Source organism: Lithobates pipiens, unplaced genomic scaffold (genome assembly GCF_037356315.1).
Source record: "Lithobates pipiens isolate NorthernLeopardFrog02 unplaced genomic scaffold, aLitPip1_a1.2 Scaffold_22, whole genome shotgun sequence".
NCBI lineage: Eukaryota > Metazoa > Chordata > Amphibia > Anura > Ranidae > Lithobates > Lithobates pipiens.
The window spans coordinates 345,177,222-345,204,359 of NW_027507784.1; the positions used below are offsets into that span (position 1 = coordinate 345,177,222).

The following is a 27,138-nucleotide window of genomic DNA, read 5'->3' on the forward strand; positions in this document are numbered from 1 at the left end:
TATACTAGGTAGTACCTGGGTTTGCTAGTATCTCGGTTTTCTTTAAACAAAATGTAGGAAGAACAGGACAGCTGTCCCCCCTGTGATTGGGATTCCAATAACGAGCAGTATTGCAAAGTGGGGCGGTGATCACTGGGGGGGGGGGGGGGGGGGGTGTTAAAAAAAATGCTGGGTTATCCTATAAATGCCGGGACCCCACACCGTTTAGTTATGCTCTCTGTTGACGTCATGATGACAAAACGCGTCAGGGCATGACCTTACGGCGACCAAAAGTGACATGTGCGTGTCACTACCAGAAAGGAACAGCCAGATAATTTCAATGTGGTGGATGGCAGACGGCATTCCATACCGATTGGTGATAACACACAGTTAGGTTATTCCACCAAATGCATGTTACAATTGCTGTTGCGTAAGTGTGGTTTTAAGGGGGTGGTCGTCTTGAATAAACGGTTAAAATGGTATCACGCTATGTGGAGCGTTTTTTTTACATGACTAAACCATCCTGGGCGATGAGCTGTTTGAGATAACCGAACCAAACGGGAGACACCTGGTGGGTTCCGAGCTTTTGAATTACATCTCTCCGGTGAGTGTAAACCCCGAGGGGGAGTGCGCTTCACATGGTGTGGACTCTGGTGGATGGCATATGCCTATCAATCATTAAGTAGAATCCTTCACCTACCAATTGAACTCGTCTCATCACTTATCAACATACTACCGATTTCTCATGTGTCTTTACATGGGAATGCCGGTCATCAGGGCTGGACTTACCATTGGGCTTGACTGGGCTCAAGCCCATGGGCCCCACCCAGTAGGGGGCCCCCGTGGGCCCTGCTGAGATACATAGGCTCGGCTCGGCTGCGCTCACAGGCATGCCCAGTCCTGCCCTATGATGGACATAACACAGGGACTGGGTGTGACTGTGAGTCGAGCACACTGCTCGGGACTGCGAGAGGACCCGAGAGCCGCCGAGAGGACCCGAGAGCCTCTTGGTGGCGCCATTTTTAAACTACAAGGCTGCAAACGACATTGGACAAGGCTGCAGATGGATGGGCAAGGCTGCGGATGGACACTGATAAGGCTGCATTGATGGGCATTTAAACGTTTTTTTCCTTAAACTTCCCTCCTAAACTTGGGGCGCGTTATATGCCGATAACTACGGTATTGTATAGAAGGTAGGGCCCGGAAGTGACTCAAGCCCAGGGGCCCCCACCACCCTAAGTCCTGCCCTGCCGGTCATACTTCATTTGACTGGAGTGCTGCTTTGAGTATTGGAATATATGGACTAAGGGCTTTTTTTTTTTTACTTACGTGTATGAAAATGATGGACAGTCGACAGGGTGGTGTGACAACAGTGGGTAAAGATAATAAAAAGAGTAGTGTGGAAAGGGGAAGCACAATTGGCTAAAAATTATGGAATGTCAGGCAGGGTGGGTAACGGTTTATTGGGCGGTGTAAAAAGTGGTGGCACAGTGGGTAAAAGTGAATGGGGTGAGGTGACAACGGGCAACACAGTAGGTAATAATAATGGAAGGCCACCAGGATGGGTAAAAGTTTTTGGATGGTGTGACAAGTGGTGGTAAAGTGAGTCAAGTTGAATGGGGAGGGGGTATGACAGTGACATGGTGGGTAAAGGTGATGGAGTGAAGTGAAAAAAAGTGTCATGGTGGGTAAAGGAAGAGGTGGTGTGACAAATGGCAGCAAAGTGGGTAACGGTGAAGGACTGGTGAGGACGACAGTCTATAAGAACTGCAGGATATTATGTTAAACAAGACAGGGGACACACCAGGTATTAATGGGGTAATCGGGAACCATGAAGTCCCTCTCTGCACCTCACCTGAAAGTTGGGGATGGGGTTGAGTGTGGGCAGCCAGGTGGAGCGTGGGTTCTCCTGGAATCTGAAGGGACCGTTGAAGGCCTGTGTGATTGCGCTGAGGTTGAAGGCACAAACCGCTGAGGCAGCGATGCTATTTCTGGAAGCAGAGACAATAAAATGGTCATTACACAGAAAATCCGACAACCGTTCTCATTAATTATGAGGTGATAATACAGGGTGGGCAGCTGGGATGACAATGAAGGAAGTTCTCCTAGTCAAACGTGTGGACAATGGAAAGCAGAAAATGGAGTTCAGCAGGACCGCGACTATACAAAAGCCAGGTGTCACCTTCCAATACTACATAGTCAGCAATGATCATCACTTCACAGGTTACATTTCTTCCCAACACCCTGTCCATGCTACCTGGGTCTGAGAGAAGAAGAGAAGTGAAGTGAAGAGAAAACAGAAAAGAAAATTAAGGTGAAGAAGAAAAAGAGGAGAAGATGAAGGAGAAGAAGAGAAGATGAAGGAGAAGAAGAAGGAGAAGAAGAGAAGCGAAAATGAAGGAGACAAAAAAGGAGAAAATGAAGAAGAGAAGAGAAAAAAAAAAATTAAGGTCAAGAAGAAAAGAGGAGAAGATGTAGGAGAAGAGAAGATGAAGGAGAAGAAGAGAAGTGAAGATGAAGGAAAAGAAGAGAAGAGAAAATGAAGGAGAAGTAGAGAAGAGAATATGAAAGAGAAGTAGAGAAGAGAATATGAAAGAGAAGTAGAGAAGAGAAGAAGAGAATAGAAAATGAAGAAGAAAAGGAAAAAATTAAGGAGAAGAATAGAAGATGAAGGTGAAGAAGATTAGTGAAGAGAAAAGAGAAAAGAAAATGAAGGTGAAGAAGAAAAGAGGAGAAGATGTAGGAGAAGAGAAGATGAAGTAGAAGAAGAGAAGTGAAGATGAAGAAAAAGAAGAGAAGAGAAAATGAAGAAGTAGAGAAGAGAATATGAAGGAGAAGTAGAGAAGAGAAGAAGAGAAGAGAATAGAGAATGAAGACGAAAAGGAGAAAATTAAGGAGAAGAATAGAAGATGAAGGCTAAGAAGAAAAGAGGAGAAGACAAAGGAGAAGAAAAGAGGAGAAGACGAAGGAGAAGAAGAGAAGACGAAGGAGAAAAGGAGAAGAAGAGAAGACGAAGGAGAAGAAGAGAAGACGAAGGAGAAGAAGAGAAGACGAAGGAGAAGAAGAGAAGACGAAGGAGAAGAAGAGAAGACGAAGGAGAAGAAGAGAAGACGAAAGAGAAGAGAAGACGAAAAAGAAGAGAAGACGAGGGAGAAGAAGAGAAGACGAAGGAGAAGAAGAGAAGACGAAGGAGAAGAAGAGAAGACGAAGGAGAAGAAGAGAAGACGAAGGAGAAGAAGAGAAGACGAAGGAGAAGAAGAGAAGACGAAGGAGAAGAAGAGAAGACGAAGGAGAAGAAGAGAAGACGAAGGAGAAGAAGAGAAGACGAAGGAGAAGAAGAGAAGACGAAGGAGAAGAAGAGAAGACGAAGGAGAAGAGAAGACGAGGGATAAGAGAAGACGAGGGATAAGAGAAGACGAGGGATAAGAGAAGACGAGGGATAAGAGAAGACGAGGGAGAAGAAGAGAAGACGAAGGAGAAGATGAGAAGAAGAGAAGAAATGATGAAGGAGAAGAAGAGAAGAAACGATGAAGGAGAAGAAGAGAAGAAATGATGAAGGAGAAGAAGAGAAGAAATGATGAAGGAGAAGAAGAGAAGAAATGATGAAGGAGAAGAAGAGATGAAGGAGAAGAAGAGATGAAGGAGAAGAAGAGATGAAGGAGAAGAAGAGAAGAAATGATGAAGGAGAAGAAAAGAGGAGAAGAAGAAGCAGAAGGAGAAGAGAAGATGAAGGAGAAGATGAGACAAGAAGATGAAAGAGAAGACGAGTCAAGAAGATGAAGGAGAGGACGAGAAGAAGATGAAGGAGAAGACGAGAAGATGAAGGAGAAGAAGAGAAGAAGAAGTGAAGATGAAGAAGAAGTGAAGATGAAGAAGAAGAAGTGAAGATGAAGGAGAAGAAGAAAAGCAACGATGAAGGAGAATAGAAGATGAAGGAGAAGAGAAAATGAAGGAGAAGAAGAGAAGAGAAAATGGAAAAGAAGAGAAGAGAAAATGAAGGAGAAGAAGAGAAGAGAAATGAAGCTGAAGGAAGAGAGGAGAGGAAAGGAGAGGAGATGGGAATAGAAGAGAGAAGAGATAAGGGGAGAGAAGAGAAGAAGAGGAGGAAGATGAAGGGAGAAAAAAGAAAAGGAAAAGAATAGAAAAGCATGGGGTAAAAAGAGGATAGAGGAGAGCAGAGCGTACAAAAGAGAGAAGACCAATGGTAGAGAAGAGAGTAAAGAGGAGATAGCAGGGTGAGCAGAGGATAGAGGAAAGGAGAGGGCTGTGGTAAAGAGAGGATAGCATAGAGAATGGGAATGACAGAGTATGGAGGGTTAAGGGGGAGAGGAGAGGAAAGGACAGAGGGGAGGAGAGGGCAGAGGAGAGAAAAGCTCTGAAAACTGATAAAACATCTTATTACACTCTCATCATCATGATGTATTATTTATTTTTGTTGTAATAGTTGTTACATTAAAAAAATAAACACAAAGAAAGCTGTACATGAAATGTCCGTCTCCCGTCACACACAAAGGAGGGCCGGCCTTATACAAAGTGACCGCCAAGTGCGGCATTAAATAGAGTCCTGTCACAATCTCCGCCAATAAGCCCCACTTTAATTTCTGGCTTTTCACATCACTAACACGACGGGACAAAGAGCTCCTGTCACCAGGCCACAAAACCGCCTCGTGTCATGACACATGGCGCTATTACAGAACAATAAGAGACATTTATTTCTGGCCCGCGCTCCTGTTCTGCGACTGATTGAGCGCTGACATGGTGAGCGATCGTCTGAGTAAACCACCTGATATTAAGGACTACAAACCTTACACAAAGCAGATGAGTGACGTCTCTGCCGGGGCTGACAATCATCCACTTGAAAGTTCTCCTTTCTGTTATAACTGTAAGCTGTGATTACCCCTCTATAACGGGGGCGGATCTGTACCCAGCACTTGGCGTGGACAGTTGGTGTAATATAACATTTACAGAATTAAATCAAACTGGACCTATTTTCACGTTAAGCATATCAGATGCCTACACCCATAAACTCAGTCACAGATATTAGGGCCCTCTGATGCTTACACCCATAAACCCAGCCACAGATATGTGGGACCTCTGATGCCTACACCAATAAAGCCAGCCCCAGATATGGGGACCTCTGATGCCTACACCCATAAACCCAGCCACAGATATAGAAGGCCTCTGTAGCCTACACCCATAATCTCAACCACAGATATGTGGGACCTTTGATGCCTACACCCATAAACCCAGTCACAGATATGTGACACCTTTGATGCCAACACCTATAAACCCATCCACAGATATGGGGGACCTCTGACGCCTGCACCTATAAACCCAGGCACAGATTTGGGGGGCCTCCGTTGTCTACTCTACAAAAGGCAGCCACAGACATGGAGAACCTCTGATGCTCACACCCATAATCTCAGCCACAGATGGGAAGTACCATCAATGCATACACTGATAAACCCAGTCACAGAGATATGTGGGACCTTTGATGCCAACACCTATAAATTCAGCCACAGATATGGGGGATCTCTGACGCCTACTTCTATAAACCCAGGCACAGATTTGGGGGGCCTCTGATGTCTACACTACAAAAGCCAGCCACAGATATGGAGAACCTCTGATGCTCACACCCATAATCTCAACCATAGATAGGACGTACATCAATGCCTACATCGGTAAACCCAGCCACAGATATGGGGGAACTCCGATGCCTACAGAAATAAATTCAGCCACAGATATAGGGGACCTCCAATGCCTACACCCATAAACCCAACCACAGATATGGGGGACCTATAATGCTTACACCAATAAACCCAGCCACAGATATGGGGGGACCTCTGAGGTCTACACCAATAAATCCAGCCCCAGATATGGGTTACCTCTGATGCTTACACCCATAAACCCAGGCACAGATATGGAGGAACTCTGATGGCCTACACCAATAAATCCAGCCGCAGATATGGAGGACCTCTGATGCCTACAATAAACCCAGCCACAGATATGGAGAACCTCTGGTGCTCACACCCTCAGCCATAGATGTGGAGTACCTACGATGCCTACACCCATAAACCTGCAATATGGGATGATTCCCCCAAGGGAAAAAAAACCCTTGGGGTAATCATCCCATATTGCAAAATTCTCTGGGGTGTGCAGCCCCACTAACTCTCATGCGTGTTTTTCTATAGACATGGGTGACATTACCTTACCGCTGTGGCAGTTCATAGAAACATTGCTAAGGCCCAACCAGTACACACCTCAAACCACAAGCGATGTGAGCAACATGGTTAATTGAACACACAAAGGCCAGCAAGCAACCGCATTTCAGTTTACTGTGGTCACTTAAAATAACTGCTGATGGGTTGCTATTGGCTACTGAACTACGTCTTTCTGAACAATCCTGTTTGAGCCCAACATAAAGCGGGCCTCCACCCACCAACACCCCAGTGGTTGGCGGTGTTCTTCTCTTTAGCAGTCAGAGCACTTGTCCTGCATAAGATATATAATATTTTCCTGTGTTTTGGAGATTACCATGACGACTGCCTCTGAATCGCAGTAAGGGGGGGCCGACAACTATTTTTTTTATGTCCCAGCGAGGCCAATTTTCAGCAATGCGTATCGGACATGACAGGGCGATACGCGCAGCGGCCTCATTTTACACGATTGTAAATCAGGAGAAGTCGTTTGTACATTGGAACTCCTGGCACGATTCGCACTGCAGCTCAAGCTGAAGAAACCCCCCCCTCCTCCGACACCCCAACGCGGCTCCTAATGAGCGCGCCACTCAACATCGTAAACCCGAGAATGAGAGGCGGAAAACAAACAGAAAAAGCATCTGAAAAATAATAAATCAGTAATGCTCGTGCTACCAGCTGACTAGACAGCTCTAAGCCCTTGTACACACGGTCGGAGGTTCCGACAACCAAATCCGTCAGATTTTGTCCGACGGATTTTGTCCGAAACTGTTGCATATACACGGTCGGACATAAATCCGATCGTTCAGAACGCGATGACGTTATTTCATTACGACGGGACTACGTTCAGGCTAGTAGCCAATAGCTTTGGTGTAGGAATTTGATCTGAGCATGCGTGGCACTTTGTCCGATCGGAATTCTCTACACATGATCGGAGTATGTCCGATCGGAGCATTTTGTCGGAAAATATTTCCGGCAAGTTGGAAAATTTGGTCAGACGGATATTCCGACGGAAACAGTCCGATGCAGACCACACACAGTCGGAATATCCGACAAAACGCTCCGATCGGACACATTCCGTCGGAATCTCCGATCGTGTGTACAAGGGCTTAGTCTAAGCCTAGTGTCTCATTTGGCAGATATCTTCTCTACACGGTCTGGTGACAACCATAACATTTCGGATTGTCCCTATGGTGGCAGTCCTCATTACAAATAACTAATGTGCAATTCGCTTTGTTCCAAAATCGTTTAACGAATTTCGAGAAATTTGTTAATTTGTTAATATCCAAACGAAAACCCGTTCAACAAATTTTTCAGAATATTTCAAAATTCATACATTTATAAACTCATATATTTGAAAATTCGAAAATCTGAAAAAACTTAACTATTATTAACTATTCATTTATAGGTCTTGGAATTTCCTTTCAAATTTGTCTGTTAGTGAATGTAACGAATTTGAATACGTTTGAAAACAAATTTGAATATATTTGAAAACGAATTTGAATAAAGTGAATACGAATTTACAAAATAACAAATGTCGCATCCAAACAAATGGAACGTAATGAATTAATAATAAATAACAATCACAAAAACTTTTTATTATTATTATTAATTTGTTCAGTTCCATTTGTTTGGATGCGACATTTGTTATTTCGGATAATTCATAACTTCGGATAAATCCACATTCGTTATGTTCAACAACAAATTTGTAAGGAAATTCCAACACCTATAATTTAATAGTTAGCTATTATTAGTTACACTTTAGAATTTCCAAACTTCAGAATTTCCAGATTTTCAAATTTAAAAATTTGCAAACGTACAAATTTAAAAATTTAAAACATTTCAAATTTACAAATGTTAATTTTTACGAATTTTCAAATTGACAAAAATTTTCAAATTGTCGAACTTTCAACTTGACCAACTTTCAACTTGACCAACTTTCAACTTGACCAACTTTCAACTTGACCAACTTTCAACTTGACCAACTTTCAACTTGACCAACTTTCAACTTGACCAACTTTCAACTTGACCAACTTTCAACTTGACCAACTTTCAACTTGACCAACTTTCAACTTGACCAACTTTCAACTTGACCAACTTTCAACTTGACCAACTTTCAACTTGACCAACTTTCAACTTGACCAACTTTCAACTTGACCAACTTTCAACTTGACCAACTTTCAACTTGACCAACTTTCAACTTGACCAACTTTCAACTTGACCAACGTTCAACTTGACCAACGTTCAACTTGACCAACGTTCAACTTGACCAACGTTCAACTTGACCAACGTTCAACTTGACCAACGTTCAACTTGACCAACGTTCAACTTGACCAACGTTCAACTTGACCAACGTTCAACTTGACCAACGTTCAACTTGACCAACGTTCAACTTGACCAACGTTCAACTTGACCAACGTTCAACTTGACCAACGTTCAACTTGACCAACGTTCAACTTGACCAACGTTCAACTTGACCAACGTTCAACTTGACCAACGTTCAACTTGACCAACGTTCAACTTGACCAACGTTCAACTTGACCAACGTTCAACTTGACCAACTTTCAACTTGACCAACTTTCAACTTGACCAACTTTCAACTTGACCAACTTTCAACTTGACCAACTTTCAACTTGACCAACTTTCAACTTGACCAACTTTCAACTTGACCAACTTTCAACTTGACCAACTTTCAACTTGACCAACTTTCAACTTGACCAACTTTCAAATTGACCAACTTTCAAATTGACCAACTTTCAAATTTAACAAATTTACGAGTTTACTAATTTACGAGTTTACTAATTTACGAGTTTACTAATTTACGAATTTACTAATTTACGTATTTACGAAATTACGAAATGTGGTCATAACTAATGACAAAACAAAAAAAAAAAAAGCGAATGAATGAAACAAAAATGAACTAATTTTTCAGCAGTGCGCATGTCTAATAACTAAACTTCTGTCTTCCTAAGGGCTCATTCACACGTGTTGGTTGAGGGGCAAGTAAAGCCCTGTGGTTGAGCTGCACTTTTACCACCCCCTTCAACTGCTACCCCCTTTAGCTGCAGAGACAGCAGCCGAGGGTGTACACCTGCTGCGGCTGTGGTGGGAATGACTGAATATCTCATCGCTTTCGGCAGGTGCAGCACCCCCAGATGGTATCCCCACTGAAGTGGATTGGGCTGCTCTGCTAGTGCAATGCATGTGGTTGCGGTTAGCTAGTGCAGCAAACAAAAAAGGTTAAAGCAGGTGGCGAGGAGGTGAAACAATGCCTCCTCACTGTCTATCTAATGCATTCTGAAGAGTGATCTGCATGTGGATCGCTCTTCAGAAAGCATCGCTTGTGTGAAGAAGCCCCTAGGGCAGTGATGGCGAACCTTGGCACCCCAGATGTTTTGGAACTACATTTCCCATGAAGCTCGTACATTGTGCAATGTAGTTGAGCATCATGGGAAATGTAGTTCCAAAACATCTGGAGTGCCGAGGTTTGCCATCACTGCCCTAGGGGGTTGCAGACATGGCAGCCTTTCTGATTACAACACTGAGATTGCTCAGGCCAATAGAAGGGAGGGCAAGCAGGCCAAATACAAGTAGATTTTCCAACAAATGTTTCGTACGTACATCCTCATTACATTCGATGGCTTGACAAATGGCGTGTGAAAATACTTCAAAACTGAATTTGGTTTTAAAATTCGATTTTGGAATGAATTTAATTTCCCCAAATGAAATCCACACGTCTTCAAATGTATTACTTCGAGAAAAAATTCCATTGTGCTCCTTCGAATTTTCTCGTCACTGAAAACGAATGTCATTTTAACCCCACTAACAAATAGAAGATCGAACGATTGTCCTTAAAATGAAAAATGTCTAACAAAATTCTACCAGTGTATGTCTATAATTCTGTACGTCCAGCTTAAAGTGTCACCAAAACCACATCATAGAAACTATCACTGAATGGCGTATTCCATGCGGTTCATACTCCTCACTATGAGATTCCTTTTCTGTATTCTGCATCTCCTGGTTGATCCTGCTGCTGTCTCCCCCTCCTGTCCATGTCCCCACTGAAGTTGGAGATTTTGCAGAGCAGTGTTGGTAGCTCCGCACATGCTCAGTTTTCAGTGCGTTTTTATGCTGAGCATCCCCCCCCCCAATCACATCTGAGCAGGCCATGTGACTATAGAGTCGCACATGTGGGCGTATACACCGTGGTAATTGACAGCCCGCCCCCTCCCCTCCTCCTTCATGCCCACTAACCAGCTAAACACAATGGGGGGGCGGAGTATTTCATGTAGATTGATGGAGGCTTCACCTCCCTATTAGTCTAAGACACGGGCTGGAGGTGGGCGTGACACAGCCTGCGACTGGCAGAAATCCGCCCACACCGTGTTTAATTGCCAAAAAATAATAAAGATTGGATTTCAAATATATATATATTTTTATGACCATTTAAAATGCTCTGAGGTTTGTGGGAGTCACGTTGGGGTTACTAGATGCTACAGGATGCTATGGGGTGCACTGGTGCCACAGGGCAAACAGAAGTACATTGGGGGGTCACTAGATGTCACAGGATTTTTGGGGTGCAATGGAGTCATGGAGCACACAGGGGGGCTGTGGGGCCAATAGATGACACAGGATATTCTGGGGTTTATGGGAGTCATATCATATATAGGGACACATTGGGGTCCCTATATATGATATATAGGGACACACTAGATGCTACAGGATGCTATGGGGTACACACAGTGGTGTCACAGGGCACACAGGAGTACAATGGAGGGGTCACTAGATGACACAGGATGTTCTGGGGTTTATGGGATTCATATCACATATAGGAGCATGTTGGGGGTCACTAGAGGACGTGGGATGTTCTGTGGTTCATAACATTCATATCATATATAGGGGCACATTGGGGTCACTAGGTGACCTCGGACACTCTGAGGTTTGGGGGAGTCACATTGGGGTTACTAGATGCTACAAAATGCTATGGGGTGCACTGGTGTCACAGGGCAAACAGGAGTACATGGGGGGGGGGGTCACTATAAGTCACAGGATTTTTGGGGTACAATTGAGTCAGAGCACACTGGGGTTCACTAGATGACACAGGATGTTCTGGGGTTCATAAGATTCATATCACATATAGGGGCACGTTGGGGTCACTAGATGACACAGGATATTCTGTGGTTTATGGGAGTCGTATCATATATAGGGACACATTGGGGTCACTAGATGCTACAGGATGCTATGGGGTACACACAGTGGTGTCACAGGGCACACAGGAGTACATGGGGTGGGGTCACTAGATTACACAGGATGTTCTGGGGTGCAATGGAGTCATAAGACACACCGGGGTCCCTAGAGGACACAGGATGTTCTGGGGTTCATGGAAATCATATCACATATAGGGGCACATTGGGGGCACTAGATGGCACAGGATGTTCTGTGGTGCACTGGAGTCATGGGGTGCACAGAGGCACACTGAGGTCACAAGATGCCAGAGAATGCTTTGGGGTGTACTGGAGTCACAGGGTACACATGGGTGCCTTGGGGTCACTAGATGTCACAGGATGTTTTGGGGTGCAACTGAGTCAAAGGGCACACAGGGGTTTATTGGGGGTCACTAGCTGACAGGATATTTTGGGGTCCAAGGAAGTCGTATCACATATAGGGTCACATTGGGGTCACTAGATGATGTTCTGGGGTGCACTGGATATATATATATATATATATACATCCAGCCCTTACCTGTAGCATGTCCTTAGTCTCTGACCATTTCCCTCAGCGAGTTTTCAGCTTCTGACAATCTTCTAAAGGCTACATTTGCTGATTATTATGTGAGGGCCCCTGGGGATGTAGAGGGCCACAGTTGAGGTCCCCTCTAGTAAGTTGGCCGTCACCAAACAGATGCCTTCTCTACGTCTCGTGACTTATGCCCTGTGCACACGGTCGGAAATTCCGACCACAAAATCCATCGGATTTTCTACGACGGATTTTGGCCGAAACTGGTGTTGCATACACACGGTCGGACAAAGTTGTCGGAAAATCCGATCGTTCGGAACCTGATGACGTTCGTTCGTGACGGGACTACGTTCAGCCCAGTAGCCAATAGCTTTGGTCTCGTAATTTGATCTGAGCAAGCGTGGCACTTTGTCCGATCAGAAATTCTCTACAAAACGATCGTAAAAAGTCCGATCGGATTTTTTTGTCGGAAAATTTGAGACCCAGCTCTTTGTGTTATTGGTTGGGTACTGCGTCTTATGAGTTCAGTCTTAATGCAATTCGATCCGTTCGGTCGCATCGATTGGTGGATCATATCGGTATGCAGAACAAGCCTCAGCCCAACCCCCGAACCTGACCCTGACCCACACTGAGACACATACCGAAGCGTTTGTTTATGGCACGCAATACTGCCGCTGTTTCCGATGAGCCGATGGCGTATTCCGTATGCATTAAAAACTATTTAAAGTGTTATTTTGGTCGTTTTTTTCTTCTGAGAGTAGTACGTAGTTAAAAGCATTGCAAATGCGTCTGAATGAAGAGCAGAGCCCCGGCCCCGAGATGCTGAATTAAATCCATCTACAGGACGCAATCCGACTTCAGAAAACCGCCAAACAATCGATGGAAGAAAAATGCGCTCCGTCCTAATGAATGCGACTTCCGGGGCACAAAACCAACAACACTGAGAGATGTTTAAAAAAAGCGAAACGAACAAACGCTTTGTCGGGCTTAAGTGCACTTGAAAACTTCAGGACATGGAAGTCTATGGGGCACTAATGTGCGGATGGGGCATTTTATCCTTCTGCGCCCCTTCCCTGACCTACCTCCCCCCCTCCCACCACCACCACATACCATTCCTGTGCTTGTTTACATCCATTGCTGCATCTTTCATTGTCCTGGCCGCGTCTGCCCATTAGTGCCCCATAGAATCCTATAGGGTTGGGTCTAAGGCTGGAGATGGGCCAATAGATGTGTATAGGGCACTTATGTGCAGACACAGTGTTCTAGCCTTTGTGCCCCACCCCCTCCCCCACCCATACTTTCAGCAGCGGCTTCTATTCTTGTTTACATCAATCACAGCAGGTCTCACAGTCCTGGCCGCGTCTGCCCATTAGTTCCCCATAGACTTCTATAGGGTTGTGTCCAAGGCCGGAGATAGTCAGAGACAGGCCAACAGAAGTCTATGGAGCACTAAAGTGCAGACACAGTGTTCTATCCTTTGTGCCCCTTCCCCTGACCTAATGCCCCACCCCCCCCAACATGCTCACCTCTGCAACAGCCATTCCTGTGCTTGTCTACATCCAGAGACCCAAGTCTCATTGTCCTGGCACGTCTGCCCATCAGTGCCCCATAGAGTTCTATAGGGCCGTGTCCAAGGCCGGAGATAGTCAGAGACAGGCCAACAGAAGTCTATGGAGCACTAAAGTGCAGACACAGTGTTCTATCCTTTGTGCCCCTTCCCCTGACCTAATGCCCCACCCCCCCCAACATGCTCACCTCTGCAACAGCCATTCCTGTGCTTGTCTACATCCAGAGACCCAAGTCTCATTGTCCTGGCACGTCTGCCCATCAGTGCCCCATAGACTTCTATAGGGCTGTGTCCAAGGCCGGAGATGGTTAGAAACAGGCCAACAGAAGTCTATGGAGCACTAAAGTGCAGACATGGTGTTATATCCTTTGTGCTCCTTCCCCTGACCTAAACTAAGACCCCCCCCCTAACATGCTCACCTCCGCAACAGCTATTCCTGTGATTGTCTACATCCAGAGACCCAAGTCTCATTGTCCTGGCGCGTCTGCCCATCAGTGCCCCATAGACTTCTATAGGGCTGTGTCCAAGGCCGGAGACGGTTAGAAACAGGCCAAAAGAAGTCTATGGGGCAATAAAGTGCAGACATGGTGTTATATCCTTTGTGCCCCTTCCCCTGACCTAACCCAAGAGCTCCCCCCCCCCCCCCCCCAACATACTCGCCTCCACAAAAGCCGTTCCTGTGCTTGTCTACATCCAGAGCCCCAATTCTCACTTTCCCGGCCACATCTGTCCATTAGTGCCCCATAGATTTCTATAGGGTTGTGTCCAAGGCCAGAGATGGCCAGAGACAGGCCAACAGAAGTCTATGGGGCACTAAAGCACAGACACTGTTATATCCTTTGTGTCCCTTCCCCTGACCACCTAATCTAAGACACCCCCCCCCCGTGCCCCAAAACGCACTTTTCACATATTTATTTGTATCATTTATCATTTTCCTTCCACTTCACAATTATGTGTCACTTTGTGTTGATCTATCACATAAAATCCCAATAAAATACATTTACCTTTTTGGTTGTAACCTGAGGAAACGTGGAAAATCTCAAGGGGTGTGAATACTTTTTTCCACACACTGTAATTTCAGTGCAGAGGAGGTTTTCCAGTCTTTTAAAATGTAGGAAGACAATGACTTTCCTGAGTCCCGTCTCTGCAAATAACTCAACACTGACTGAGGGCACATGAAAGAAGCGGGAAGGGTCTAGCTGGACTGAACTAACTAGTCTTAAACAGGAGGGGAGGACAGAGGAAGATATCAAAAATCACGCAGTAAACAAGTTTCAGAGGCCCAAACCCACCATTAGATGTCACCATCCACAGGCAGCTAAAGTATTCAACAAGACACAAAAGTTAAACCCAATGCAATTTTACTTTAGAACTAACTGCAGTCCAGATAGTCTTTCCAGTCTTTTGAAGTGTAAGAAGACAATGACTTTCCCCCCCCCCGTCTCTGCAAGAACCAACACTGACCGAGGGAACGTGTTAAAAGAGGATTTTGACCCTCTCATCCCCCCCCCCCCTCCATTTTATTTTTAAAACCCCTACTTACCTGGTGGTGAGTTCTGCCAAGTTTAGATACTCATCCACTCAGTGGACCCAACCGAGATCCTCTTCTTTTCTGGCAGTCTTTGGTCATGTCAAATGCTGCGTAAACACGTATCAGACTTTCCGAACGAGCTACCTGCCCACACACGGTACTTTCGCAGCGGACTAGGTACTGCGGACTAAGTCCGCCGAACTATAAGCCGTACTTTTGAAATGAACGGACTCGCCCACACACGCGGAGGAAAGTCCGCTCATTTTGAGCGCGTCTCCAGGTAGCCGGGGCCAGCGATGCCTCCTTCGCTGGTCCCGGTTACCTGGAGACGCGCTCAAAATGAGCGGACTTTCCTCCGCGTGTGTGGGCGAGTCACCTGGTATGGACTTAAAGAGGAATCCCTACGCCGAAAAAACGGCGTGGGGGTCCCCCCCCAGGTCTATATCAGACCCTTATCCGAGCACGCTACCCGGCCGGCCAGGAAAGCAGGTGGGGACGAGCGAGCGCCCCCCCCCCTCCTGAGCCGTACCAGGCCGCGTGCCCTCAACATGAGGGGATGCCTTGGGGAAGAGGGGGGGGGGCATGCGGCCCGCCCACCCCAAAGCACCTTGTCCCCATGTTGATGAGTGATGTCCCTATATAAGTCGCCGCGTGTCCTGTCAGTGGCCGGAAACAGCGACGAGGCAGCATCTCCAGAAGAGAAGAAGAGAAGAACAGAAGACGGCGGCAGCGGCGACAGAAGACCGGGTCAACGCTTGTAAAAGAGCTAGAAGAAGGCGTGGTGGCCAGGCAAGAAGAACCGAAGAGGGGGACAAGACCCCCGAAGAGAGGGACAAGACCCCCGAAGTCGGAAGAAGAGGGCGGCGGCGAAGAAGAAAGCCGGGCTCCTCCGCTAGTAAAAGAGCTAGCAGAAGATAGTGGAGGAGTCCGGCGAAAAGACCCCCGAAGACATAAGAAGACCCCCGGAGTTGTGCAATAAACTATAAACTTGTGTGTTGTGTTTTTTTTTTTTTACATTTTTTTCACAGGTGAATGGGTAGAGGGCCGGGATCCGGGGGCCCCCTTATTAAAGGGGGCTCCCGGATTCTGATAAGCCCCCCGCCCGCAGACCCCGACAACCAACGGCAAGGGTTGTCGGGAAGAGGCCCTCGTCCTCATCAACATGGGGACAAGGTGCTATGGGGTGGGGGGGCCGCACGGCCCCCCCTTCCTCAAGGCACCCCCCCATGTTGAGGACACGCGGCCTGGTACAGCTCAGGAGGGGGGGGCGCTCTCTCGTCCCCCCCCCTTTCCTGGCCGGCTGGGTAGCGTGCTCGGATAAGGGGCTGATATAGACCTAGGGGGGACCCCCACGCCGTTTTTTCAGCGTAGGGATTTCCCTTTAAGTCCATACCAGGTGACGGGGCCAGCGACGCCTCCTTCGCTGGTCCCGGCTACTTGGAGACGCGCTCAAAATGAGCGGACTTTTCTCCGGGCGGGAAAAGTCAGTTCATTACAAAAGTACGGCGCACTGGCACACACACAGCCGTACTGTCCGCCGAAACGCGAGTCCGGCGGACAGACTGATGTGCAAAACTCCAATCTTAGTCCGCCGGACTTTTGGGTAAAAAAAAGTCCGCCAAAGCCTACACGCGGGCGGATTGTCCGGCGGACTCAAGTCCACTGGATTGTTTGATCGTGTGTACGCGGCATTACTGTGATGTCATTGACAGGCAGCCGACACCCCTCCCGCTGATGGGACACTAGGACCGCCCCCTTCCCGTTTCTTCAATGAAGAAGCCTATGCCTCCTGGGATATATGTGACGTGCATATCCCAGGAGGCAAAGGGAGTAGAGACGCACCGATATATCGAGCGCTAAAAATTATCAGCCAAAAATAGGGTTATCGGTGTTTTGCCAGTAGAAAAAAAAGGGGGGTGCCGATAATTAAATTCATATTCATTTAAATTCACAATATTATATAAAAAAGTCAAACATAATACAATTACACAGCATCACAAGAGTGAGTAGACCCCTGACATTGGGGTGGACCCTTGGCTCACCCTCATTGGTGTACAACACTGAGGGGCGGGGCTCGGTACTCACACGTTGGTGGTGAAGACCCCGTAGATGAGGTCCTGCTCCTGGAGAAGGAAGGTGCTCTGCAGCTCGTTGTAGTAGAAGGGGATCTCTCCCGAGCGGGAGCAGTTCAGCCTCGCCTTCATGAACGTCGTCCAGGTGTCCTCCAGCAGAAAACGCCCCCCGAAGTCGTTCTTGCAGACCCTCGCCACCCGCGAGTACACCGTCTTGCCGCAGTCGTGCTCCACCGCGTTCTCCCGGAAGAAGAAGTAGGTGAACAGGCCGATGTCGTAGGCGGCCACAAAATTGGGTTCTGAAAGAAACAGGCAGTGGAGTTTAGGGGGACCCTCAGCGTTCCCTATCCGGGGTATTTCAGTCAAGGGTGGTCCTGCCCTCTCCTGCTTCCTGACCTTCTCTTTTTGGTCAGTGAGGACATTGAAGGATCCAGAGCCACCTTCTTCAATTATTCTGGGGAACTTTGCCACCAGGACAGAAAGTGATGAAAATTGTAAAAATGTATACAGATATCTAAATGTATACAGTTGCCACCAAAACAGGAAGTGAGGGGGCATCTTCCAATGGGGACACCTGTTCCAGTGACAACCTTCACCCCAACATTTGTCAGACGCTCAAGCTGTCAAAATGACAGCTAGTAGTTGCTGTGTAAATTTAAAAACAGCAGAAGCTGCAGCCGTCACAAAAATGAACCGTCTGACACAGTGTTTATAAACATAGTAGAGACAGGAGATAGAGATACAAAGTAACAGTGTTTATAAACATTGTACAGACAGGAGCTAGAGATACAAAGTAACATTGCTTATAAACATTGATCAGATGGGAGATAGAGAGATACAAAGTAACATTGATTAGATGGGAGATGGAGAGATACAAAGTAAGATTGTTTATAAACATTGCTCAGACAGGAGAGAGAGACATATAAAGTAAGATTGTTTATAAACATTGATCAGATGGGAGATAGAGAGATACAAAGTAACATTTTTTTAATAAATATTGATCAGACAGGAGATAGAGAGATGCAAAGTAACATTGTTTATAAACATTGATCAGACGGGAAATAAAGAGATACAAAGCACCTCTTCTGTTTCATTCAGGGAGGGGTTTTATCTGCACATGATGTCAGTTGAATTGTATTGATGGTCAAAATTTAAAATTTTATCTTCATCTCCCGTTTCCAGTCTGCGCCTTCTATCCACTTGACCTCCAGAAGGTTTTACCCCCCATACATGCCCCCCCCCCCCCCCCCCCACCCCTTATGACCAGGACTTTTTTTCTGCTATTCAGCTCTGTGCTGCTTTAACTGCCAATTGTGCAGTCATGCAACATTGTACCCAAATGAAATTTTAATATTTTTTTCCACAAAAATAGAGCTTTCTTTTGGTGGTATTTGATCACCTCTGCGGTTTTTTTTTTTTTGGTTTTTTTTTTATTATATAAATGAAAAAAGGGCAAAAATTTAGAAAAAAAAAAACAATCAATATTTTTTTACCTTCCGTTATAAAACTTATCCAATAAAAATCAAACGTCTTCATAAATTTTGGCCAAAATCTATTCTGCTACATTTCTTTGATATAAGAAAAAACCCCAATAAGTGAATATTGATTGGTTTGTGTGAAAGTTGTAGAGTCTCCAAAATATAGAATATAAACGGGAATTTCCGCAGCTTTAGACACTATACTAGTAATGGTGATGATCAGCGGCTTGGACTCCTTTCACGCTGGGGCCGCGCGGGCGTTAGCGGTAAATCGCCGCTAGTTTTACCGGAACTTTACCGCTGTTATTGCAGCGCTTTTCGACTGCTAGTGGGGCGCTTTTAAACCCCCCCCCCGCTAGCGGCAGAGGAAAGGGTTAACAGTGCCCGTTTCGAAGCTCTTTGCAATGCGCTTCGGCAGCGCTGCCCATTCATTTCAATGGACGGGGGTCGGTTTGGGAGAGCTGTATATTCCGCACCTCCAACCCCCCCAAAGATGCTGCTTGCAGGACTTTTTTCCTGTCCTGCAAGCGCACCGCCCCAGTGGGAAAGCCCTCCGGCCTTTCAAACTTGGGTGGCATGAGAAGTGCTTTTCAGGCGTTATTTTTAGTGCTAAAATGCCTGAAAAGCACCCCAGTGTGAAAGGGGTCTCATAGTGGGACTGTGATAGTGTGGCGGACAATCTGGTGCTAACTGACGCTGGTAGGGAGTGACACCGACACTGATGTTGCTAGTGATCAGTGATTACAATGTATTAGTGACACTAATGGGTGACGAGGGTGATCAGAAGGGAAATCAAGGGGTTAACTATGTGCCTAACAAAGTGTATGTAGATGAGCAGATTTTGCTCACAGGATGTGGCTGTGATTTAGTGCATCGCTCCACCTTGTTTTTTTTTTGTACAAGCTTTATTCAAAGCATACAAAACATACACTTCATTCACTGCAATGCCTGAGATTGCAGTGCGATTTGGTTAGACGCTAGGCTGCATTGCAGTGTGAATGGGGCACACTGGAAACAATCGTGTCCCTGCGGTGACAGACGTTTTACCATGTGGTACCCCCCTTGTGGTAAAACGTCTTGTCCCCGCACATAGTGTGAATCGGCCCCTTAAGGCTCAGAGTCCTTCCTGACCATCCTCTCCTTCACAATATCATATCTACCGACTCCCATAAGAATCTGATCCTTGCGCCCGGGTGTCAGGTACTCAATCCTTGCGCCCGGGTGACAGGGACCCGATCCTTGCGCCCGGGTGACAGGGACCCGATCCTTGCACCCGGGTGACAGGGACCCGATCCTTGCGCCCGGGTGACAGGGACCCGATCCTTGCGCCCGGGTGACAGGGACCCGATCCTTGCGACCGAGTGACAGGGACCCGATCCTTGCGACCGAGTGACAGGGACCCGATCCTTGCGACCGGGTGACAGGGACCCGATCCTTGCGACCGGGTGACAGGGACCCGATCCTTGCGACCGGGTGACAGGGACCCGATCCTTGCGCCCGGGTGACAGGGACCCGATCCTTGCGCCCGGGTGACAGGGACCCGATCCTTGCGCCCGGGTGACAGGGACCCGATCCTTGCGCCCGGGTGACAGGGACCCGATCCTTGCGCCCGGGTGACAGGTACACGATCCTTGCACCCGGGTGACAGGTACACGATCCTTGCACCCGGGTGACAGGTACCCGATCCTTGCACCTGGGTGACAGGTACACGATCCTTGCACCCGGGTGACAGGTACCCGATCCTTGCACCCGGGTGACAGGTACACGATCCTTGCACCCGGGTGACAGGTACTCTTTAATGAGTGAGCTCACCGTTCAGCCACTTGGAGTTGTACTGGGCAGTGCGGAGCGGAGGGACACTCCCCAGGCTGCGGTAGATGGCCGGGTCCCGGCCGGAGAAGTCGATGATGGTGGCGGCGTACAGCTCGCCCCTGGATGTGATGACGGCAGTGGAATTGTGGCGAGGGTCGTACGGGCAACGCGCTACGCCGTTTATCTTCTCAATGACTCGGCTGATGTTCCCCACCTGAAATAAAGCAGAAAACCTCATAGGAAACAACAGCACAAATACAGTACTCCCCCCAATCATCTCTACTAGCACAAATCCCACCCCCCCCCACCGCCCCCCACCAAAAACAATTTCCCCTCCTAGCACAATTCTCCTCTGCCTTATCACCTCTTCCAAGCCCAAATTCCCCTCCTAGGACAAATCCTCTTCCCCCTCCCAACACAAATCCCCCTAAAACACCACTACTAGCACACAAAGCATAATTTCCCCTCCTGGAACAATTCTTAGACCCTGCTCCCCCCCCCCCCCCAAATTCCCCTTCCCAACACAAATCTCCTCCCCTCCAATCTCCTGGCACCCCCACCTCACATGATACCACAGTGCCCAGGGATGCCGCCTCTCCTGCCCCCCCCTCCAGGCCCTGTCACCCACATTTAAAGGTGGGAGTTTACTCTGCTCAGATTTTACCTTCCCTGATTCCTCTTTCCCCCTTTTTACAATTCTAATGAAAAAAAAAAAAAACTTTCTGTTTTCATTACATACTTTATACACAGTGATGTCATCACCGGGTCTCTGTACTTATCTATGCAATGCAGGCAGATCATGGCTGGTGGGAGGGGCCGGCAGGGGGCTGTACATAGCTTCTTAAAAACGTCACAGCCCCCCCTCCCCCCCCCCCCCCCGCGTCAGTACCCCTCTCAAGTACTGATGCAAGCAGTGGGAGGAGCTATCATGATGGGTGGGTGTTGGTCTGGAGAAGTGGGCGTTACTAGGCAGGGCAGCATTTGCATAAGCAACGCCCACATGTGATACTGAGCCTTCATTTTTTTTAAAGGAATGAAATCCAGTGAATGAAAGGGGCGGGCCAGGGGAAGTCAGACTGGGGGGGGGGGGGACGACGACGACGACTATCTGACTTGCCGTGGGGGTCCAGCACGCTTCTCTATGATAGTAGACAGGGGGTCCTCAGAGTGCCACCTCCCATAATGCAAATCTGGCACCTCTGATGGGCTGGTAAGTTTTTGCACCAATCACAGAAGGGGGGGGTAGGATTTTAGGAGAGTACCGTTGCCAGGATTGCAAATATATATATATATTTTATTATGGAAAGTGCCAGCAAGCTTCTGACTGTAACATAAAGGTCCAATTTCCGAACGTTACATTGTATGTCGGTGTGCTCAGGAAATCAATGTATCCAATTGTAACAAAACTTCTTCATATTATTATTAAAGTTTTCCCGTAACCTCCCTCCCCCTCCCGCAGCGCCGCCCCCCCCCCATGATCTGTAAGCGAGCCGCCGCCCCTCTTGTGCGAGGAATGTGCGAATCGCTGCAATCTCGCTTCACGCTCTCTGGCTGGCGCCGACTCAAGAACGATCGTTCAGGTGGTGCAGCGCCCTTACGGTGACCCCGTACCGCCCAGAGCGGGGGGCCGCGGCTCCGGCAGGAAAATCTGCCAACTCTCCTCCCCGGGGCCACAAAGGGTTTAATATTCTTTTATATGGAAAGGCTGCCCCCCTCCCCCCCCCCCCATGTGTGGTGACGATAGCGAATATTCTTATCGGTGATCTGTTTATGCCGTGGGGGGGGGGGAGGGGGGATGAACGTTTAAATGGATGCAGCTGTATTGTCAGAAATACGCAGGAGACGCGTGCGGACAGAGCTTTCCGTGTTCTAAACCAGAAGTTCTCATCCTCGGTCCTCACCCAACAGGCCATGTTTGCAGGATTTCCTTCATCTCGCATCAATGGCTTGGTATTTTGGACAGCTATTTTATCTAAGAGAAATTCCCAAAACACGGCCTGTTGGGGGTGCTTGAGGACCGAGGTCAAGACCCGCTGATCTCAGAGAGGCGAGAAATGTTCCTGCAAAGTCCCCGATCACCTCCCCTCATCGCCCGCCCCGACCTCCTCCGACATCATATCAAAGGCAAAGTCCCCGATCACCTCCCCTCATCGCCCGCCCCGACCTCCTCCGACATCATATCAAAGGCAAAGTCCCCGATCACCTCCCCTCATCGCCCGCCCGACCTCCTCCGACATCATATCAAAGGCAAAGTCCCCGATCACCTCCCCTCATCGCCCGCCCGACCTCCTCCGACATCATATCAAAGGCAAAGTCCCCGATCACCTCCCCTCATCGCCTGCCCCGACCTCCTCCGTCATCATATCAAAGGCAAAGTCCCCGATCACCTCCCCTCATCGCCCACCACGACCTCCTCCGACATCATATCAAAGGCAAAGTCCCCGATCACCTCCCCTCATCGCCCGCCCGACCTCCTCCGACATCATATCAAAGGCAAAGTCCCCGATCACCTCCCCTCATCGCCTGCCCCGACCTCCTCCGTCATCATATCAAAGGCAAAGTCCCCGATCACCTCCCCTCATCGCCCGCCCCGACCTCCTCCGACATCATATCAAAGGCAAAGTCCCCGATCACCTCCCCTCATCGCCCGCCCCGACCTCCTCCGACATCATATCAAAGGCAAAGTCCCCGATCACCTCCCCTCATCGCCCACCCCGACCTCCTCCGACATCATATCAAAGGCAAAGTCCCCGATCACCTCACCTCATCGCCCGCCTCGACCTCCTCCGACATCATATCAAAGGCAAAGTCCCCGATCACCTCACCTCATCGCCCGCCCCGACCTCCTCCGACATCATATCAAAGGCAAAGTCCCCGATCACCTCATCGCCCGCCCCGACCTCCTCCGACATCATATCAAAGGCAAAGTCCCCGATTCACCTCACCTCATCGCCCGCCCCGACCTCCTCCGACATCATATCAAAGGCCAAGTCCCCGATCACCTCTACTCATCGCCCGCCCTGACCTCATCCAAAATCACATCAAAGGCAAAGTCCCCGATCACCTCCCCTCATCGCCCGCCCCAACCTCCTCCAACATCATATCAAAGGCAAAGTCCCCGATCACCTCCCCTCATCGCCCACCCCGACCTCCTCCGACATCATATCAAAGGCAAAGTCCCCGATCACCTCCCCTCATCACCCGCCCGACCTCCTCCGGCATCATATCAAAGGCAAAGTCCCAGATCAACTCCCCTCATCACCCGCCCGACCTTCTCCGACATCATATCAAAGGCAAAGTCCCCGATCACCTCCCCTCATCGCCCGCCCGACCTCCTCCGTCATCACATCAAAGGCAAAGTCCCAGATCACCTCCCCTCATCACCCGCCCGACCTCCTCCGACATCATATCAAAGGCAAAGTCCCCGATCACCTCCCCTCATCGCCCGCCCGACCTCCTCCGTCATCACATCAAAGGCAAAGTCCCCGATCACCTCCCCTCATCGCCCGCCCCGACCTCCTCCAACATCATATCAAAGGCAAAGTCCCCGATCACCTCCCCTCATCACCCGCCCAACCTCCTCCGTCATCATATCAAAGGCAAAGTCCCAGATCACCTCCCCTCATCACCCGCCCGACCTCCTCCGACATCATATCAAAGGCAAAGTCCCCGATCACCTCACCTCATCGCCCGCCCCGACCTCCTCCGACATCATATCAAAGGCAAAGTCCCCGATCACCTCCCCTCATCGCCCGCCCCGACCTCCTCCGACATCATATCAAAGGCAAAGTCCCCGATCACCTCCCCTCATCACCCGCCCGACCTCCTCCGTCATCACATCAAAGGCAAAGTCCCCGATCACCTCCCCTCATCGCCCGCCCGACCTCCTCCGTCATCACATCAAAGGCAAAGTCCCCGATCACCTCCCCTCATCGCCCGCCTCGACCTCCTCCAACATCATATCAAAGGCAAAGTCCCCGATCACCTCACCTCATCGCCCACCCCGACCTCCTCCGTCATCATATCAAAGGCAAAGTCCCCAATCACCTCACCTCATCGCCCGCCCCGACCTCCTCCGACATCATATCAAAGGCAAAGTCCCCGATCACCTCACCTCATCGCCCGCCCCGACCTCCTCCGACATCATATCAAACGCAAAGTCCCCGATCACCTCCCCTCATCGCCCGCCCGACCTCCTCCGCCATCATATCAAAGGCAAAGTCCCCGATCACCTCCCCTCATCGCCCGCCCCGACCTCCTCCGACATCATATCAAAGGCAAAGTCCCCGATCACCTCCCCTCATCGCCCGCCCGACCTCCTCCGACATCATATCAAAGGCAAAGTCCCCGATCACCTCCCCTCATCGCCTGCCCCGACCTCCTCCGTCATCATATCAAAGGCAAAGTCCCCGATCACCTCCCCTCATCGCCCGCCCCGACCTCCTCCGACATCATATCAAAGGCAAAGTCCCCGATCACCTCCCCTCATCGCCCGCCCCGACCTCCTCCGACATCATATCAAAGGCAAAGTCCCCGATCACCTCCCCTCATCGCCCACCCCGACCTCCTCCGACATCATATCAAAGGCAAAGTCCCCGATCACCTCACCTCATCGCCCGCCTCGACCTCCTCCGACATCATATCAAAGGCAAAGTCCCCGATCACCTCACCTCATCGCCCGCCCCGACCTCCTCCGACATCATATCAAAGGCAAAGTCCCCGATCACCTCATCGCCCGCCCCGACCTCCTCCGACATCATATCAAAGGCAAAGTCCCCGATTCACCTCACCTCATCGCCCGCCCCGACCTCCTCCGACATCATATCAAAGGCCAAGTCCCCGATCACCTCTACTCATCGCCCGCCCTGACCTCATCCAAAATCATATCAAAGGCAAAGTCCCTGATCACCTCTACTCATCGCCTTCCCTTACCTCCTCCAATATCATAGCAAAGGCCCTGATCATCTCTGCTCATCGCCTACCCTTACCTCCTTCGACATCATAGCAAAGGCAAAGACCCGGATCCCCTCCGCTCATCACCCGCCCCAACCTCCTCTGACATGTCAAAGGCAAAGTCCCTGATCACATCCACCAATTGCCTGCCCAGACCTTCTCCAGCATCTTATCAAAGTCCTCGATCCCCTCCATTCATCACTCGCCCTGACATCATATAAAAATCCCTGATCCCCTCCGACATCATAGAAAATGCAAAGTCCCCGATCACTCCCACTTATCACCTGGCCCGACATCATCCCCCCCCCCCCCCCCGGATATCGTAGCAAGGGTAAAGTCCCCACTAACTTTCACTTGTCGCCCATCCTGACCTCCTCCTCTGACATCATATCAAAGACAAAGTCCCCATCGCCTTCACTCATTGCCCGTCCGACCTCCTGTGACATCATATCAGACCCCGAAACACGGCACAGGGATGGTGGGAACCCCTCATAATGGGCACAGCGGGTGTACAGACCCGGAAACTGAGCACAGGGATGGTGGGAACCCCTCATAATGGGCACAGCGGGTGTACAGACCCGGGAACTGAGCACAGGGATGGTGGGAACCCCTCATAATGGGCACAGCGGGTGTACAGACCCGGGAACTCAGCACAGGGATGGTGGGAACCCCTAATAATGGGCACAGCGGGTGTACAGACCCAGGAACTCAGCACAGGGATGGTGGGAACCCCTCATAATGGGCACAGCAGGAGTACAGACCCAGGAACTCAGCACAGGGATGGTGGGAACCCCTCATAATGGGCACAGCGGGTGTACAGACCCAGGAACTCAGCACAGGGATGGTGGGAACCCCTCATAATGGGCACAGCGGGTGTACAGACCCAGGAACTCAGCACAGGGATGGTGGGAACCCCTAATAATGGGCACAGCAGGAGTACAGACCCAGGAACTCAGCACAGGGATGGTGGGAACCCCTAATAATGGGCACAGCAGGAGTACAGACCCAGGAACTCAGCACAGGGATGGTGGGAACCCCTCATAATGGGCACAGCGGGTGTACAGACCCAGGAACTCAGCACAGGGATGGTGGGAACCCCTCATAATGGGCACAGCGGGTGTACAGACCCAGGAACTCAGCATAGGGATGGTGGGGACCCCTCATAATGGGCACAGCGGGTGTACAGACCCAGGAACTCAGCACAGGGATGGTGGGAACCCCTCATAATGGGCACAGCAGGTGTACAGACCCGGGAACTCAGCACAGGGATGGTGGGAACCCCTCATAATGGGCACAGCGGGTGTACAGACCCGGGAACTCAGCACAGGGATGGTGGGAACCCCTCATAATGGGCACAGCAGGTGTACAGAGCCAGGAACTCAGCACAGGGATGGTGGGAATCCCTCATAATGGGCACAGCGGGTGTACAGATCCAGGAACTCAGCACAGGGATGGTGGGAACCCCTCATAATGGGCACAGCGGGTGTACAGACCCGGGAACTCAGCACAGGGATGGTGGGAACCCCTCATAATGGGCACAGCGGGTGTACAGACCTGGGAACTCAGCACAGGAACCCCTCAGAATACTATACTTTGGTGACTCCATTATACACACTATATATATAATAACTAAAGCCTTCCTCCCTCTCGCCATGACACGTCATGCGGGAATTGATTACCTGGCGACTCGTGCACACCGGTGAGAAGGCGTTGGTCCCGCAGGTGAACACTCTCTTCCCCGTCACTATCAGGACTCGGACGTAGTTCTGACATTCCTCCTGGAACAAGAAGACAGAGAAACACCACAAATCAT

The 27,138-nt window shown here is 49.2% G+C and overlaps 1 protein-coding gene across 2 annotated transcripts in view; it reads right to left on the reverse strand.

Moving 5' to 3' along the window:
- SEMA5B (semaphorin 5B) overlaps positions 1–27,138 on the reverse strand; it is a 492,183-nt gene that overhangs the window by 166,218 nt on the left and 298,827 nt on the right. For both annotated transcript variants that reach the window (XM_077449725.1, XM_077449726.1), the window contains exons 7-10: positions 27,005–27,103; positions 20,373–20,586; positions 17,096–17,381; positions 1,835–1,970 (exon numbers count right to left, since the gene is read on the reverse strand). In XM_077449725.1, the coding sequence (XP_077305851.1) occupies positions 1,835–1,970; positions 17,096–17,381; positions 20,373–20,586; positions 27,005–27,103 (735 nt within the window). The remainder of the gene's footprint in view (positions 1–1,834; positions 1,971–17,095; positions 17,382–20,372; positions 20,587–27,004; positions 27,104–27,138) is intronic.